Source organism: Cupressus sempervirens, chromosome 10 (genome assembly GCF_028749045.1).
Source record: "Cupressus sempervirens isolate cs-2001-9-10 chromosome 10, ASM2874904v1, whole genome shotgun sequence".
Lineage (NCBI taxonomy): Eukaryota > Viridiplantae > Streptophyta > Pinopsida > Cupressales > Cupressaceae > Cupressus > Cupressus sempervirens.
Genome location: NC_143127.1, coordinates 162,163,473 through 162,181,034, shown reverse-complemented (window position 1 = coordinate 162,181,034; position 17,562 = coordinate 162,163,473). Strand labels below are relative to the sequence as shown.

Genomic DNA, 17,562 nt, shown 5'->3' with positions numbered 1-17,562 from the left:
CGCTCCAATTAATCCTAAATAGAAAAGTTCTGAAGGTATAGTTAATCTCTTTTTTCTTAATTCATTCTCATTTCTCTTTAGAAAAAATTCTTCGATAACATGACTAGGTTTTTCAATTACAAAAATTTAAAGAAAGAATAGGGTTTTGATATTAGAAAAATAACTCTTTTCTAATTTTCTGAGGAGCTGTTAATACTTGCAAACTTATTTTGAAAACAACTATATATAGGTATCTTCATATGAAAAGAAATACTTCAATCATAAGATAACATATCGATGCCACAAGTTAAAACTCTTTTTCATTGATATGAGTGAAATGTTTAGGTTTAGGTTTACTGTATTAAAAATTTACATCTATCATATTAGATAAAAGATGGGTAAAATATTATCTGAAATCATTTGTTAATAAGGATTAAAATTATTTTTCAGAAAGCTAATGGAAAAAACAAGATTATGAGTGTTGAAAAGAATAAGAGTTGAAATTAGGTTTCCAATAATAGAACAATTAGAAGTTAAACAGTTCTTTCAAAAGTCGCCAATAACAATGAACCTGTTGATGTGACTAGGTTAATCCTATTTACCCTAAACAACCAGACCGCCTTATCCTTCGAGAACTGACCTCTTTCCCTACATTCCTTTCTCTCAGTATGTATTATAGGGCACACTTTTGAAACTCCTTACCAAAGACAAAATTGTTTTTAAGAAAAATGGTCAACTAGACTATATTTGAAGAAAGCACTTAAAATTGTTTTCCGGTGGCGATTGCTGTGTATAGTTTTAGCAGGAAAGGGAAGGAGGAAGTTAATCTGCGCAGGGCAGAAACGGTGATAGCAGTTTTTCCTGCAACAGTTTTCATCATGGCACCCAAACTTTTATTTCAATATTCAATGGAAAGTGTTTTAAATTTGGATGCTCTGCAAAGTCTTGAGCTGTCAAGTTTTAAAGGTTTTGAAGTCAATGAGAGCAGGCCAAATGAGAACAATGAAAGAAGAGGTAGTAGTGCCGAAGAGCCCAGTAATAGGAAACCATCAATCATTGGAGTTAGAGAGGGGCAATTTAGAGCAGATGGTACTTGCAGCTCATCTATTCCAACAGACACAGTAAAAGATGATACTGATTCTGAGAGGTATATAACAGATAGTGGTAGAGATGATACAGAATCTGAGAAGACTATAATGGATGATGACAGTGATTCTGAAAGGACTATAATAGATGATGACAGTGATTATGAGAGGACCATAATAGATGATTACAGTGATTCCCAAAAAAGCATAACAGATGAAGAGTACAGAATAGATGAAAATAAATACCGTCTTATGCTTATAGAACATTTGAGTAGAAGGCAGAAAATGGCTGCTTCTTCTGCTGGTAATGCTAGAAGAAGAATCGAAACACCTCCTGTCTCTCAGGATAGAGTTTCATGTGAATTATTAGAGATAGGCAGTGGAATTGTTTTAAAAATACCACCCACTTATGATGCCTTGGCTCAATCATTGAATTTGCCCACCCTTTCAGATGTTAAGATAGATGCCTCTGTTGATCTCACAAGTTCAAATTTCAGGTTGGCTGCTGAAAGGAGGGCTAGGAATCAAAATGTCGGATATTCACTGAAATATCCATCTCTTCAGGACAGATTAAGTCAGTCATTACGAGATTCTAATTCAATTCCCTTCAATCTACAAGTTGGTGATTCTGATGATATGGAGACAACAGCAATGCAAGCTTTTGTGTCTGATCATGTTGAGGCCCCGCAAATGCAAATTGTACCAGTGACAGAAAACCCATCAGTCTTAGAGAGATTTGCAATGCCTTCAACACAATATCTAAGACTGACTCAAAACTCATCAGTCTTAGAGAGGTTTGCAACACAGCATGTACCACTGACTAGGAACCCATCAGTCTTAGAGAGATTTGCAATGCCTTCAACACAATATGTACGACTGACAGAGAACTCATCAGTCTTAGAGAGGTTTGCAACACAACATGTACCAGTGACTAGGAACCCATCAGCCTTAGAGAGGTCCACAATGCCTGCAACACAACAATATAGTAGTGGTATGCAAGCTTTTCATGAGTCTTATCATTTTGAGGTCCCAACAATGCAGCACGTAAGAGTGACACAAAACCCATGGGTCTTAGAGAGACCAGCAATGCCCATAACACAACAATTTATTAGTGGCATGCAAGCCTTTCTGTCTGATAATGTTGAGGTCCCATTAATGCAGCATTTACCAGTGACAATAAACCCACCAGTCTTTGAGAAGCCTAGGGGCAACCAAGCAATTGAGTCTTTTCGTAGAACTGAACATCAATTAACTACGATGCTGCAGAATAGATCACAGGATGGCTCGCTTATAGAGGATCCAGATGAGATTACTGTGGAAAGCTCATGGGAAAAGATTGTGAAAAAGGACATCTCAGAGCATCACAAACGTTACATGTTATTTCATCAGAAAGCTAAGTCAACTGCTAAGAAACTTGCAACATGTTGCCAAAAAGAGGTGAAGTACAGATTTACAAGGTCTTTGAAACTGATGAAGCTTGCAGCGACAAGAACCAGGAAGTTGGCTCGAGAGATGCTGGTTTTCTATAAAAAAATAGACAAAGAAGAGGCTGAAAAAAGGAAAAAGGAGGAGAAAGAAGCAGCAGAAACCCTAAAACGTCAGGAAGTTGAAAGAGAAGAGAAAAGACAGCAACGGCGACTAAATTTTTTACTAGCCCAATCTAAAATGTATGCTCACTTTATGCAGCCACATCAGGGAGATGGGGCAGCCTCTACTTCAGAGGCAAACTTAACAGAGGCAGAAGAGGGAGATGATGATGGTATAAAACAAGAGGCCATGAAAGCTGCCTTGGATGCTGCCACTCGGCAAAAGGAAATCACAAACAAGTTTGATGATGAATGTGGGAGGTTTGTTGAGACTGAGGGCTCTTGTAGTAACCCATCTTCAATGCCTTTTTCCTCAACAGTGAAAGCGCCCAATATGCTCCATGCCACACTGACAGATTACCAATTGAAGGGTCTTCAGTGGCTTGTTAACTGTTATGAAATGTCAGTGAATGGTATATTGGCTGATGACATGGGTTTGGGTAAAACAGTCCAGGCAATATCATTTTTGGCACATTTGGCTGAGGAGAAGAACAAATGGGGACCCTTTCTAGTTGTTGCACCTGCTTCTGTTGCACCTAATTGGGTTGATGAAATGGAAAAGTTCTGCCCTGACTTGAATATACTTCCTTACTGGGCTTCACAGAGGACAGTTTTAACAGGAAGACTAAATCCAAGAAATCTTTATAGAAAAGATTCAAAGGTCCATGTACTCATCACAAATTATGAGATCCTTGTCAGGGATGAAAAGTACTTGAAGCGAGTTAAGTGGCAGTATATGATTTTAGATGAAGCTCAAGCAATCAAAAGTTCTAACAGTCAGAGATGGAAAACCCTAATGAGTTTTGAGTGTAGAAATAGAGTATTGCTGACAGGAACTCCTATTCAAAATAACATGGTAGAACTATGGGCACTGTTGCATTTTATCATGCCTACACTGTTCAACAGTCGGGAGCAGTTCAAGGAATGGTTTTCAAAAGACATTGAGAGCCATGCTGAGAGTGCAAGTCTACTCAATGAACACAACCTTAAGAAACTTCATGATGTCCTCAAGCCTTTCATGTTGAGAAGACTTAAGAAAGATGTTCTTGGAGAAATGATGCCTGGTAAAAGAGAAGTAACAATCAACTGCAAACTGAGTTCTAGACAGAAGGCATTTTATCACGCTATAAGGGATAAGGTCTCATTAACTGAATTGATTGATAGCGAGTGTGTGGAAATTCGTAATCTCTTGAACATTGTCATGCAGCTAAGGAAAGTATGCAACCATCCTGAGCTATTTGAAAGAACTGAAGCACGCTCAACAATGTATTTTGGGAAAACTCAAAACTCTCTGTGGCCACCCCATTCTGGTAAACTAGATGATGTATACTATGCTGGAAGTCACAATCCTATATCCTACACTATCCCCAAGCTGGTTTACAAAGAGTGTTCAGAAAACCTACCAATATCCAGCTCAGGATCACCTCAGTGTTTCCAGCAGAAATGGTTAAACAACCTGATGAATGTATTTTCTATAGACAATGTGCATAGATCAGTGTTCCCAATGCAAGAGAATGACATGGAATCTGTTGTTACAAGTGGCACATTTGGGTTTTCTCGTATGGTTGACCTATCTCCAACTGAGGTTGCATTTCTAGCCACAAGCTCACAAGTAGAAAAGTGGTTGTTTTCTCTAACTATTGATCAGAATCCAGATGAGATAGAAGAAGTAAAGGTAAGAGCTGTAGCAAAAATGTTGATGATGCCACCTCGTTCTGCTGATTATTCATTCTTAAGAACAAGTATTCATGGCCTCTCAAAGGCTTTGATTGTTCCACTTTCCTACCGGTTTCTCAGGTAAACATTATTTCAATTTGTTTCCACTGTTAACTTCTTATATGTTGAGTGAAATTTTGGTAAACCGGTGAACGTTATTTGAATTTGTTTCCACTGTTAACTTCGTATTTGTTGAGTGATATTTTGGTTTTAACAGCACATTTCATTTGAGCTTCAATTTATTTGAGTGGTTCATCTTAATCAATATAACAGATGGGTTCTACTTTTCAAATAAACCACCTAAATTGCTCAATCCTCTTAAGAAGAGTAGCTTTTCGTACTGTTTTCTCTTTTGATGAATACACATTGGAGAACCCTTTTGTTTTGATGAATACACATTCGAGAATTGGAGAAGCCTTAGAGCAATCATTAGCATTGAAGAAATTAAGTTTGAAAAAATATGTCAATTGACTATTTAACATTTTGAACTTACAAATCAAACCTTTAGCGTATGATATTTAAACAGTACCCATTTTTTATCTTAACTCACTCCGATTCACTGATTATAGATATTTGATCAGATGTTTGTTTGTTTTCTTTTCCCTTTCAGGAAAGCAAGGAAGTATAGACCATTTTACTCATTTGTTCCTGCAGTTACTGCTCCTCCTATGGATATTGTATGCTCTGACAGAAGATTTGCATATCAGAGAATGGAGGAGCTCCATCATCCATGGATGAAAAGGCTATTTGTGGGTTTTGCTCGCACATCTGAATTCAGTGGTCCTGCAAAGCCAAATAAACCTCATTATCTGATACAAGAAATAAATTCTGAATTGGCTGCCCAACACCCACTGCTTGAGCTGACCCACAGAACATTTGGAACTTCTCCTCCACTCCAAAGTTTTGATTTTTCAAAGATGGTTACAGATTCCGGACAGATGCAGACTTTAGATGCTTTGCTGAAGAAGCTACGCGCTGATGACCATCGTGTGCTACTTTTTGTACAGATGACAAAGATGCTCGACATACTCGAGGATTATATGAATTACAGAAAGTACAAATATCTTAGACTAGATGGGTCTTCATTAGTGGCAGATCGAGGTGAAATGGTGAAGGGATTCCAAAGAAAGTCTGATATATTTGTGTTCTTGTTGAGCACAAGAGCTGGTGGTACGGGTATCAATTTAACAGCAGCAGATACTGTCATTTTTTATGAGAGTGACTGGAATCCCACACAAGACAAGCAGGCCATGGACAGGGCGCACAGACTTGGACAGACAAAGGAGGTGACTGTTTATAGACTGATTTGCAAGGGCACCATTGAAGAGAAAATTTTGCAGAGAGCCGAGAAAAAGAATGCTGTTCAGCAGCTTGTTATGACTGGTCGTGGAGCAAAGGGTGATGAAATGGCTGCAGGTGATGTTCTTCCACTTTTTGTGGATGATGATAATAATGATTATAATCAGAAGATCAAAGAGATGAGCAAGGATAAGATGAAAAAGAGAACATGGAAGTTTGATGAAGATGGTAATGCTCGCATTGAAGAAATGGAAGGAGACAAAGGTGGCGAGGTTGGGAATGTAAAAAGACAACATAAGAAAAGAAAAGTTAGAGATAGTGTGTAAATCAATGGACCTTCAAAGCTTCCAAATTTGAGAAAGAAATGTACAAAAAATTATTTGAAAATCAATGGAACTTCAAATTAGCCTCTCCAAATATGAGAAATAAATGTACGAAAATTAGTGAAGATTGAGCGAATGTTTTGTCCGATCAATTTGCAGAATTGTGTATGATATCATTATATTCTTTTGTTTCTGTTAAAATAAGTATCTCTATCTAAAACTTAAAGTATCTCTATGTAAAACTTAAAAGTAAGTCAATTAATCAGGTAATTTTGAAGAGGATTGATAATTGTTATATTGCTTATGTTTATAATAAATAGTTTAAATAATAAATAATAAATAAATGAGATTTTTTTAATCTTTTACATGCTGATAAGCTGTTTTTCAAAAAATTTAAAAGCTTTTTAAAAATCTTATAATTTTCCTTTCATTAGTAAGAGGTCGAAGTCAAAACTAATTAAATTAAACTGGATTAGATTTGAATCCAAGACCATACTCACAATTTACACTTTTGTGTAAGTTATTTAACAAAAGGTAAGGTGTTTACTAAAAATTTTCCATCAATATGTTTTCTACAAAGTCAAATAGATAGTAAAACTATTTTTTGTATTATGAAAATCTAGGTTATAATTTATTTTACATATCTAGACTCAAACCCAAAATTTCCAGGCTCACAATTTGCCATTGTGTTATAGGGTTTTACCTCTGATTATAAACACGATATGGCTTAAACATAGACAATTTATTTTATTTTATTTAAAATGAAATTATGACATTGTTTTGTATATTAGAAAGTTACCAAAATGGGGGCTGACTTGAGCTGAGAAACAAGGTTGAGAATCAACCCAAAGCCATTAACATCAAATTAAGAAACTCCTTTAATATCAAAAACCTCCAAACTAACATATTTTTATATCTAAAACTATTACAGCTATCACTTAATTAGTTATCATGCTTACAGTTATAACTAGCCCAATTTAAGTTCTTGGCATAAAAAAAAGTCTAGTCATTTTTAACAAAAAAATGTCTCATGGACCAAACAGTAAGATGTAAACATAAAGCACCAAAAAGAAAAAGAAAAAGAAAAAGAAAAGGGGACCAGAAGCTAACTTTCATTCTAATTTTCCTGACTCTCATTTGCTAGGAAGCTGTAGAGCGAGCAAGTACTCTCCATATCTTTGGCATCATTTATCTCCTTCTTTCCAACCTAAAAAAGATGAAGAGTGGTGGCCACTCAGTGCATGACACAAACACAAAAGTTTGTCACCCTGTCAAACTTGCCCTTCAGGCCCTCGTTCTTCTTCATAAGACTAGTAATGGTTTCCTCCAGCTTGGATAAACCATTACCTCCAACTTGGATAAATCGTCCTTAATAGGAGGATTTTTTATTAGCAATTTCCTGAGGCCTAGGAATGCCTCCCTTCTGGTTATCACCTCCCATAGGATTCCCAACTTGAGTCTTTGTATCTTTCTTAGTTCCCTGGCATTGATTTTTATGATCAGTTTCCTAATAGGGGATATAGCAGTCCCCTAATCGCTAGTCTCACCCCCCATCTTCGACTCACTAGTATTGGTCTCAATCTTAAACGTCTCGAATACCTGGGATGGCATTGGACTATCCTGACCTATATCTTCACTACATGTTTCATCTTCCTCCTACTCAGCATAATTCCTCCCACTAGATTTATGTTTAGGTATAGGATGGACCAATTCTTTGTGTTCTCTATGGATTTTGAACTAATTAACTTTTCTTGGCCTAGAGCTGTAGAAGGTTTCTTGTCTCCCAAGTGGCTCTAGTACTTTCCACATCAACGACCTCAAGCTTTTCCACTTTAATCTTCTTAAAAGTGGCAAAGAGATCCTTATAATCCTCGGTTTTTTCGATGGGGAAAGAAGTTTGGGGAGAGTAGTGATGTTAAGAGGGGAAGGGTCAAGTCCTCCATAAAGTTTAAAGCACCCAAACATTAGGGCTTGGTGGTAAATTGTATAGCTGTTACCCTCCTCTACCTTCTTACATGCATTCCAAACAGAATCTTCCATGGAGTGTAATAACATGTAAGGAAAATAAATAATCTCACTATTCCAAAAATGGTTGAGAATAGGAAAATGATAACATTATATTTCCTTAAAATTGTCTTCAAGAGTATTGTACCTCATAATCGCATAACAAACCAACCTCAAGGCTCAAAAAGTTTCTGATGAGCAAACCCATCATGGAGACGTTCAGGAGCCTCGAGGTGTCTAAAGAATTTCCTCAATCTTTCTTCATCAGACACCCTCACCGGTTTCCTCCAATTTTTTCCTTCAAAAGCAATCCTAGTTGCATTCGCAATGAATTCTTCACTCACTTCAGTTAGAATAGAGTTTAAATATTAAATGTATGTGAAAAAAAAAAACATTAACAGTATTTTTCAAAATTCTAAATCGGATTGAATAAAGGTTAGAATATTTCAAATGATAATTAGGCTAATAGGTGTCTATAGACTGCAGAAGTATAATAATTAAAACACCTTACGCAGAGAGATAAAGTTGTTTATTAAAAATGGTACACAAATGTGATGAAATTAACAACCGATGATAATGACCAAGGAAGTCCATTAAAAAAATATTTTTGAAAATTTTAAAGGAGGCGATTAAAAGATAATAATGCAAGTGCCAAGGGGGAGTGGAATACCGACTGAAGTTCAAAGTTGGGTCGGGATGTGTTAGCCCTGAAAGCTGGTAATTGAAAAATACTCACTCTTCTATAGTCTTGAAAAATAATGGTACACAAATATAATTCGGTTGACAGTTAGAAAAAAGGTTATGATGCGATAAGGATGAGAAAATATAATGCGGGTGCAAGGAGGATAAATCTACCAGTGAGCTGATTGAATTGGGATCCTCGGTGCTCTAACTCTGTGCAGGAATAGATAATCAGAGAGGCCGATATGGCCAAATTCATAAGTTTTAAAAAAATGAAGATTTAAAATGAAATAGTTTTATAGTGAAGAAAGATAAATCTCTATCTACTACAAATAATCAAAAAGAATTACTAAATGATTTAAATTTAAAATTCATTATATTTTAGAGGTTTAAATGAATATTTATAGGGAAAAAAAGAAGTTAAAAGCTGCAACAAAAATAATTAGAAATATGAATATTGAAAAAGAAGATTTCAATAAATAGATATACATTTTTGCAATGAAATGAATTTTTTTTTTTACATTTGTAAACTAGTAGTTGCGCACTTTTGTGTTGGCAACGATAAGTTGATAGTGTTCGATAATATAATTATTTTTTAAAATATAAACTTATGTGAATTAGATTATTAATAATTTTTAATTTAAATTAAATAATATTTACTAAAATATTTTAAATAGATTGATAAATATTATTTATTTAAATTCAATTTATCAAATATGAAAAAAATCATTTAAATAAACCCCATAAAAAAATCTATTATGAAAAATTAATAAGAAAAATGAAAAAATGAAAAAATAATGACTGTCTAACAAATATTATATTTGACTAAATAAATTAGAGAAACTAAAAAAGAATATTTAAAAAATATAAACTAATATAAAAAATAAATTTAAATAATTTAAAACTTAAAACTTAAATCAATTTTAAAAATTAAAAGTTAAATAAATATAATTACAACATGAGATAATGTGGAGATCACAAGTAATAATTTTTTAAATAAATAGGAAAAAAAAAAATAGTTAAAAGTGAAGATTTAAAATATAATCTTATGTGAATAAATTAGATTATTAATAATTTTCAATTTAAATATCATAATATTTACTAAAAAATTTAAAATAGATTAATAAATATTATTTATTTAAATTCAATATATCAAATATGAAAAAAAAAATCATTTAAAAAATTCCATCAAAAAATCTATTATAAAAAATTACTAAGAGAAATATGAAAAATAGCAACATCTCTAACAAATATTTTATTGAATAAATAAGTTATAGAAACTAAAATAATAATATATAAAGAACTAAACTAATATAAATAATAAATTAAAATAATTTAAAAACTAAAATATAAATCAATTTTTAAAAATCAAAAGTTCAATAAATAGATATCACAACATGATCTTTTTTTTTAAATAAATAGAAAAAGAAAAAGAAAACAATAGTTAAAAGTGGAGATAGCAACTAATAAATATCAAAACAAGAGTTAAAAGTGGAGTGAGATAAAAACTAACAAATTTTCAAAACGAGAAGGATTTACAATTTTTCAATCAAGCAGACAAATTTTTTGGTCAAAAGTTCAATAAATTGATATCACAACATGAGCCAATTTTTTAAATAAATAGAAAAAGAAAAAAACAATAGTTAAAAGTAGAGATAATAACTAATAAATATCAAAACAAGAGTTAAAAGTGGAGTGAGATAAAAAAATTGGCCGGTAAATAATTAATGGGAAGCATTTATGACTTTCTAGTCAAACTAACAATTTTTCTGGCCAACTGACAACTTTTCTATCTAACTAACAACTTTTCCATCAAAATTTCAATTTTAGGGAACAAAGTTCCCACAAATAGCCTATTGGCTAAAAATTAAAAATGAAATGAAATTTGTTAGGATAACTTGCAAGTACAAGGTTAGAAAAATAAAGATAAAGAAAATTTTCTCTCTATTTTGAATTAAATGATAATAATAAAATATTTTAAAAAAAACATAAGAATTGACTATTTGGTGGCGAACCTTCCAAAGAGGGTTAGAAAAACAAAAATAAACTTATAGTTTGAATAAAAAAATTAACAACAAAACGACGATGTTAGAAAAAGCTTTAAAAAAGACAATGAACTCCTTTCTCAGGAGTATCTCCAAAGTGGTAACCTTCACACAAAATCAAAACAAGGATTAGGAGGCTTTGATGCCATATTAGATATAATAAAGATGAAATGAAATAAAATGAAAAAATAATGAATTAATCCAAGAGAGTTTTTTATGAAAATATTCCCCATACTATAGAAGAGTTTTTTAAGATCAACACAAGAGAGGAGACAAAGATTTTGAAAGGGTAAAACAAAGAAACCCCCTTGTGAATTATATGAATGAGGCAAATTCCGAGAGAGAGAGAGAGAGAGAGAGAGAGAGAGAGAGAGAGAGAGAGAGAGAGAGAGAGAGAGAGAGACCCATAGGCTCATTACAAGCACTACATAGTGAGTGTGTGTTGTCAAGAATGAGATAGAAGTGTCTCTTATGTAGGGATGAGAAAAGGAGTTATTTAGTAACTCCCATGTGAATGATTGTCACATTCATAAGTGTGTGCATAACAAGTGTCATAATCCTCTTAAGGAGGAATAAATTAATTTCTTTATAGAATGAATTTAAAAAATGAGTTGCCCTCAAACATGGACAAGAGGAAAAAATATGTAAGACATACCTTGATTTATCTCATTTAATAAATACAACCAAGGAAAGATAACTAATTCTAACAACTTCAAACAAAATTTCATTAACAATCACCCACTACTCCTTCAAGGATTCAACAAACTATTTAGATACCTCTCATCATGACCCTGAATGCATTTCATAATAGGAATCAAACCCCCTTTGTGTAGATAGGTCCAAGAAGTTTTGTCCTTTCAGATGACTTCCTCAATTCCCGGTGGCTCAATATGAGCATTGATTCTCTCCATGTCTTATTCATCTTCGATTTTGATCACCAAATCTTCTAAAACTTTCATCATATCCTCTATTAAGCAACTAGTTAAACTAGGTGAAATGTGTAGAGAATGAAGAATAATACCTTTATTAAAATTATTGCAAATCTTAATGATATTAAATATTGTTTATCACTATTCCCATACACATCCAAGCTATCAACCACTTGGTTACGCTTGTGGTATGCATGTTGTATAGTGATATCAATAAAACTATTTAATTAAGTCTGAAAATCTCTAATTATTGTCATATCATGCCAAATAATCCTTTGTTCCCTTTTAATGTCCTCAATGACAAGAAGAGGGTCACCCTCAATCACTAATTTAAGAATGCCCAGATTAATAATCTCCAATCCTCATAGTAGGCCTATAACTTCCCCCTCATTGCTTGAGATCTGACCACAATTGCCCACATATCCCTTAATATAATTTCCTTGGTCCTTTTGCACAACACCTCTTGTGACCACAAAACCATTCCTCCTAGATCTATCAAAACTAATTTTCCACCAATTTGGGGGTTGACTTCTATTTTGTAACCTTCCTTTTAAGGAACTTAGTGTTATCTACTTTCTCAATTAAATGATATATTTTCCAAACCTCTGCTCATTCATTATCAAGTTGATTTTGAGGGTATGGGGAGGTTTCCATTTCTAATTAAGAGTGCATCTCTTAACTAATGCCATAGTTATGTGCAAAAGCACATGAGGGGAAAATTTCTCTCTAAAAATATGCTTATTCCATTCATTCCACATGTTCCAATAGATAAAGGGTGGGATGGATTTTCATATCATTTTGATGAGTGAATGTTGGGAGGGACAATTTCAATTTAAAATGAATTTTTGAGAATCCTTATTAAAGATCCAATTAATCCCCATCTAATTTAGGGCATTCTTCCACACCCCAACTATATATGAGTAGCAAATGACAAGTTGGGGAATAGTCTCCTCTATAAAATTACATAGAATACATAGGTTAACCATGTGGAATCCCCATCTTTGAGCTTGTCAATTGTGAGGATATTATTATGCATTATTGAGCATCAAAATAAATTACTCTTGGGGAGTAAATGAGAATTCCAAACATACCTCTAGCTTTTCAAGGAACATCTTGTGACAATAATATTGTAATAGGCCAAGTTCACACTAAAACCACCCCAAGGGTTTTTCTCCCAAATTAATTTATCTCCACTCGAGAATGAAGGCATACAAATTTCTCTCTAAAGGCTCCCAAGCTCTTTGTTTAAAGCAGTATCCATTAAATTTAGATTATCTAGGTTGAGAACATTCCATTTGTCATTCTCAATATAATTGACCACTTTGAGGCCATAGTTAGCCACTCTACACTCCCTTAAAGAAGAGAACTTAGTGCAAGTAAGAGGGGAATCCCCAATTCGCTAGTCTTCACATTACCTAACTAAATTCTCATGCCCAATGCTCCATGCAACTCTTGTACAGTTGAAGGTTTATTTCAGGCCAAACATCTAGAATGAAGCCTCAACCTTGTTGAAGTCTTCGAAATGGTTACACATTTCGTTCCAGCCTGTACCACTTGTAGTGGAGTACATACATGTCTTTGTCACTATTAGTGGCATTCCCTCTTCCATCGGCTTCGCATGCATAACGATGTTTTTGGCATGAACTTGCATTTATGTTGAAGATTTGTTAAGATTTAATAATTTTAAAAAAATGAATTGGAAGCCAAACGAACAAATATGTAGGGAGTCAGGACCATTACTCAGCCACTCCGCTTATTTATAGGTAATTGAGCTACTTCTTTCGTCATTGCTCATCTCATTTTTGGTAGTCAATAATCTGGTAATAGGTATATATTTTTAGTGCTCATTCAATTCTAGTGTAGCTTACTTGGTGGTAGTATGGTAGAGGTGTAGGCCTTGCTCTGTAGTCAAGATGTCCTCTCCAATTCACCTAACATGCAAATTGGAAGAGGAATAGAAGGCCTTTTTAGGTGAAGTCCCTGATGAAAACCTCTTGTCAATCTGCAATGAGGTTGTTCCTACTACATCTACTATTGTGAACTTAATTATTCATGCTATGAAAATGGTTCTGGGGTGTTAGTTTTTGGAGAATGAGAATAAGTATCATGTCAACACTAACATTATGTCCCATTTTCTAACCTCTCTACTTGACCTCAAAGAAGCAAGGGTTGACATTTTTCTACTCTTGAGGAAGACTTTTAAAGAAAAATACTTGGGTAATTGCATTGATATTATTGCTCATGTAGAATTAGGGGCAAGGATCCCTTGGGTGGGTGAAACCCATAAGCTTTTGGAACTTGGCCAGAATGTGGCCTTGCAACCATTTATGTTGGGCTTGACTGCTAGGCAGTTGAAGCACCATAAGAAATGGGTACAAATTGGCTTGGATTTTCTCTAAAAATGGTATAACTTGGACGAAGTGGCATAGGACGACCCGTGGCTAGAAGAATTCACAACCTTAGTCTGATCTTGTGCTTTCTTCAATGATTAGTACAATAGTACTAGGATTTTCCCCTAAAGTCTGGTTTCACTTTCCATTTTGTTTTATCAAATTACTATCACTGTACATGCCTTTAAAGTCTCTAGACTCTACTTTAGATTGTAATTTTCAAGTGACAATGAATATCAATGAAATTTTTGGAGTTCCATATAAAATTGTATTTCATTGTTATGCTTACTTATGCAATGTTTTGTCATTTTCCAATTTTTCTATTAAATTGTTAACAACAAAGTATAACATTTAACATTGAATTAAAATTAACTTATTGAGGTTTCACATTTAACAATCAATTTGATGGATAGTTACTTTTACAATCAGATTTAGCTCTCCACTGGATAGGCTTATTTTACAATCAAATTTAAAGTATCAATGAAAAACTATTTCATTTTTAAAATTAGAAATATTGTAATATATTTAAGAAATATGTTACTAATATTATAAACTTAAAAGGTCATGTTGCGATGACTGTTGGATGAACAAATATCAATGGCTTCAAATGATTTTTGGGCCAAATTTAGCAACACCCTACTAGGTTTTCCAAAAGCCCCAGAAAGAAGACACGTGGAAAACATGATCAAGTATGAAATAACTATGCACATAGCAGCACCATTTGATCAAGTTTGATCAATGACCGAAGATGCTTTTCGATAAAATGTGGGGCATGCTCAACCAATTTTATACATGCAACCAGAAAAAAGACACATGTCATCTCTAGTCTATAGTAACTAATAAATATGCTATATAAGAATGCTCAACTATATAGATTGTAATCACTTTTTAATTAAAACTTTAAGTATGCTATATGAATTAGAATAATTTAACTATACTATATTACGTCCTTAAAGTTAATTATTTTTAAGCATCTTCAAAAGCATAAAATAACTAATAAGATTATTAAAAAAAAAATGTAAATGGTTTAGTTTGAAATTCAATGCACATTACACAAATGAACAAGTGTTAATAGAATCTTATTTTTATTATAACATATTAATAACAATTAATATTATAATTTTAATTTAATATGATGACATAAGTGTTAATATAATAAAGGGGATGCCACCACTACTATTCGATGAGCAAGGATCAATAGCTCAAGATTTATTTTGGGCCGATTTGGGTAGTACTCAACTCATTTCCCCAAATCAATCTAGAGAGAAGAAACATGGGATACATGTAATTTTGACATGGATGGTGGATATTATACTGACATGTGAGATAGGGAATCAAGTCGACCACCATTCGATCAACTTAGATCAATGACTCCAAATGAACTTCAGGTTGATTTTGGCAACAATTGACTTGTATTAACATATTCCTTGGAAAGACAACATGTGGCATACTTGACATAACATCTATTACAACATCCACATTCTTTACAGTGATAGACACCATTTGATCAACAAAGATCACATGGCCCTAGCCGCATTTCAAGCTAATTTTGGCTAGAGTAGTCTTGCTTTCTTAAATGCCAAAGAAAGAAGACACATGCCATACAAGAATCAGGTTAAAAAGAAAACATGTGGCATTGATGTAGACCATGTTGTGGTAATAGGACATGTAAAGATTCTATTGGAGCATCAAAGATCAATGACTCAAGATTTATTTTGGGCCAAATTTGGCTACCTTCAATTTTGTTTCAAAATTTCCCCCAAAAAGAACTCTTTAGAAAAAGTCTTCATAAATTAGCGATAAATATTAGAGTTAATCCTAAATTATACTATAATTATTGTGAATTTATGGTTTCACAAAAAATTATAATAGTAGTTGTCCACTATACAATGTATGCTAGAATTGATATCAAACACATGCTCAAGCAATTTTCTTTTGTGCATACCGTAAGGTTTAGTTTTCATTATTCAAACTTGGATTTCTAGTGTGTGCACAAATTACTAATCCAAGGACCAAGATTGAATAAAAGAAATGGAGCTACAAGCATTAGAATCCTAGTCTTCTTTGATAACTCACAATGTCACAGAAAATAGTTATCAATTATAGTTTCAACTTTCAAGGTAAGAACTAAGATCATGATTCCTGAACACTTTTTTTACTAATAGTTTAGTAAATAGTATTGGCTATAAAATTTAGGGTTTAATTTCCAATTTATTGTGAATTGTAAGCCTAAATTGTTTACTTTTTAGCAACTAGGTAGCTTGAAAAGTTAAAAATTACAAATACAATTTAGGGTTTAAATGTTATTCATGTCTAGAAGTTGTAATTTGTGTTTGTGTATAGTTCTATAATTTTTTCAATGATAACAAAAACATACAAAAGCAATGGCACTGGCAGTGGAATTGCAATCTAAAAGAAAATACAAGGGACCCATAAACTAGTTTTTGACATGCACAAACCTATTAAAATGCCAAGTTTTACTGATGAATTCCATGATATTTTGGATCCTGTTATCTATGGATGGAGTAATAAGGAAATTAGATATGTAATTGAAGATAAGTGGAATGATGCACTAAAATAATCAAAATATATTAAATCGAACACCATGATAGGGACCATTGTTAAAAAAGTTGCAACTTGGACTAGTGGAATTGCCTACTTGGGATTCCCTCAAGTATTCCCTTTTCTAGAATTTGTAGTAGTTTGTGTTGAAAACTATGATGAAAACAAAAAGGCAATTGTGAATCGAAACACACAAGAGGTAATTTTGTCTATCACACAAAGTAAATTTGGTAGACTATTGGACCTAGAGTTTGAAGAACAAAACCCAACCCACATTGATCTGGAAAAATTGGCAAAAACATATGACAAGTTAGGTTTGGATTAAAAAAAAAATGTTATATCATAGGGTTAGAAAATGCATTCAATCTACCTCATGATCATAAACCTCTTTATAGTTTGGATATTTATTCACAGTGGGTTTAGGATACTATATCTCAACTATCAATGTGTTTAGGTTTGGAAAGTAACAAGAAAGTAGATGCGAGTGTTTTGGAAATGATTTTCAATATTCATTATCTAAAACAACCTTTAAGATATAATTATATTGGGCACATTTTACATCACATGAATGAATAATTGTAATGATTAAAAGAGGGGTAGACCCACTATCACATAAGACATTTAGATACATGACCTACTTGTGTTATCTTCTATTATCAAAGCATCATCAAATTTTTGAAACAAACAAGCTCAGCTTAGTTTTGGTAAACCAATATTTGAACGGACAATTTTGATTAGGATGGGTGATCCCTAAGGGAACTACAACTACTTTGTAGACTTCTTTTTGGCACCACTTTATCATAAAATTACAAGCACTCCAATGCCTAGATTGCCTATGTCCTATAAACAATTAATTCAATTGGGAAGTCAAATTCAATTGGCCCATTGGTACTTTATTGAAGAGTGTATTGTATCAAGATTTTATGGTTCAGTTGTAGAACTCTACAAACTTTCTATACATGT

At 33.2% G+C, this 17,562-nt stretch overlaps 1 protein-coding gene across 1 annotated transcript in view; it reads left to right on the top strand.

The window, feature by feature from the left end:
• LOC149533103 (chromatin-remodeling ATPase INO80-like) overlaps positions 1 to 17,562 on the top strand; it is a 76,703-nt gene that overhangs the window by 18,077 nt on the left and 41,064 nt on the right. Inside the window, exons 2-3 of the mRNA XM_089805803.1 lie at positions 776 to 4,447; positions 4,977 to 5,946. Of these exons, the coding sequence (XP_089661929.1) occupies positions 776 to 4,447; positions 4,977 to 5,946 (4,642 nt within the window). The remainder of the gene's footprint in view (positions 1 to 775; positions 4,448 to 4,976; positions 5,947 to 17,562) is intronic.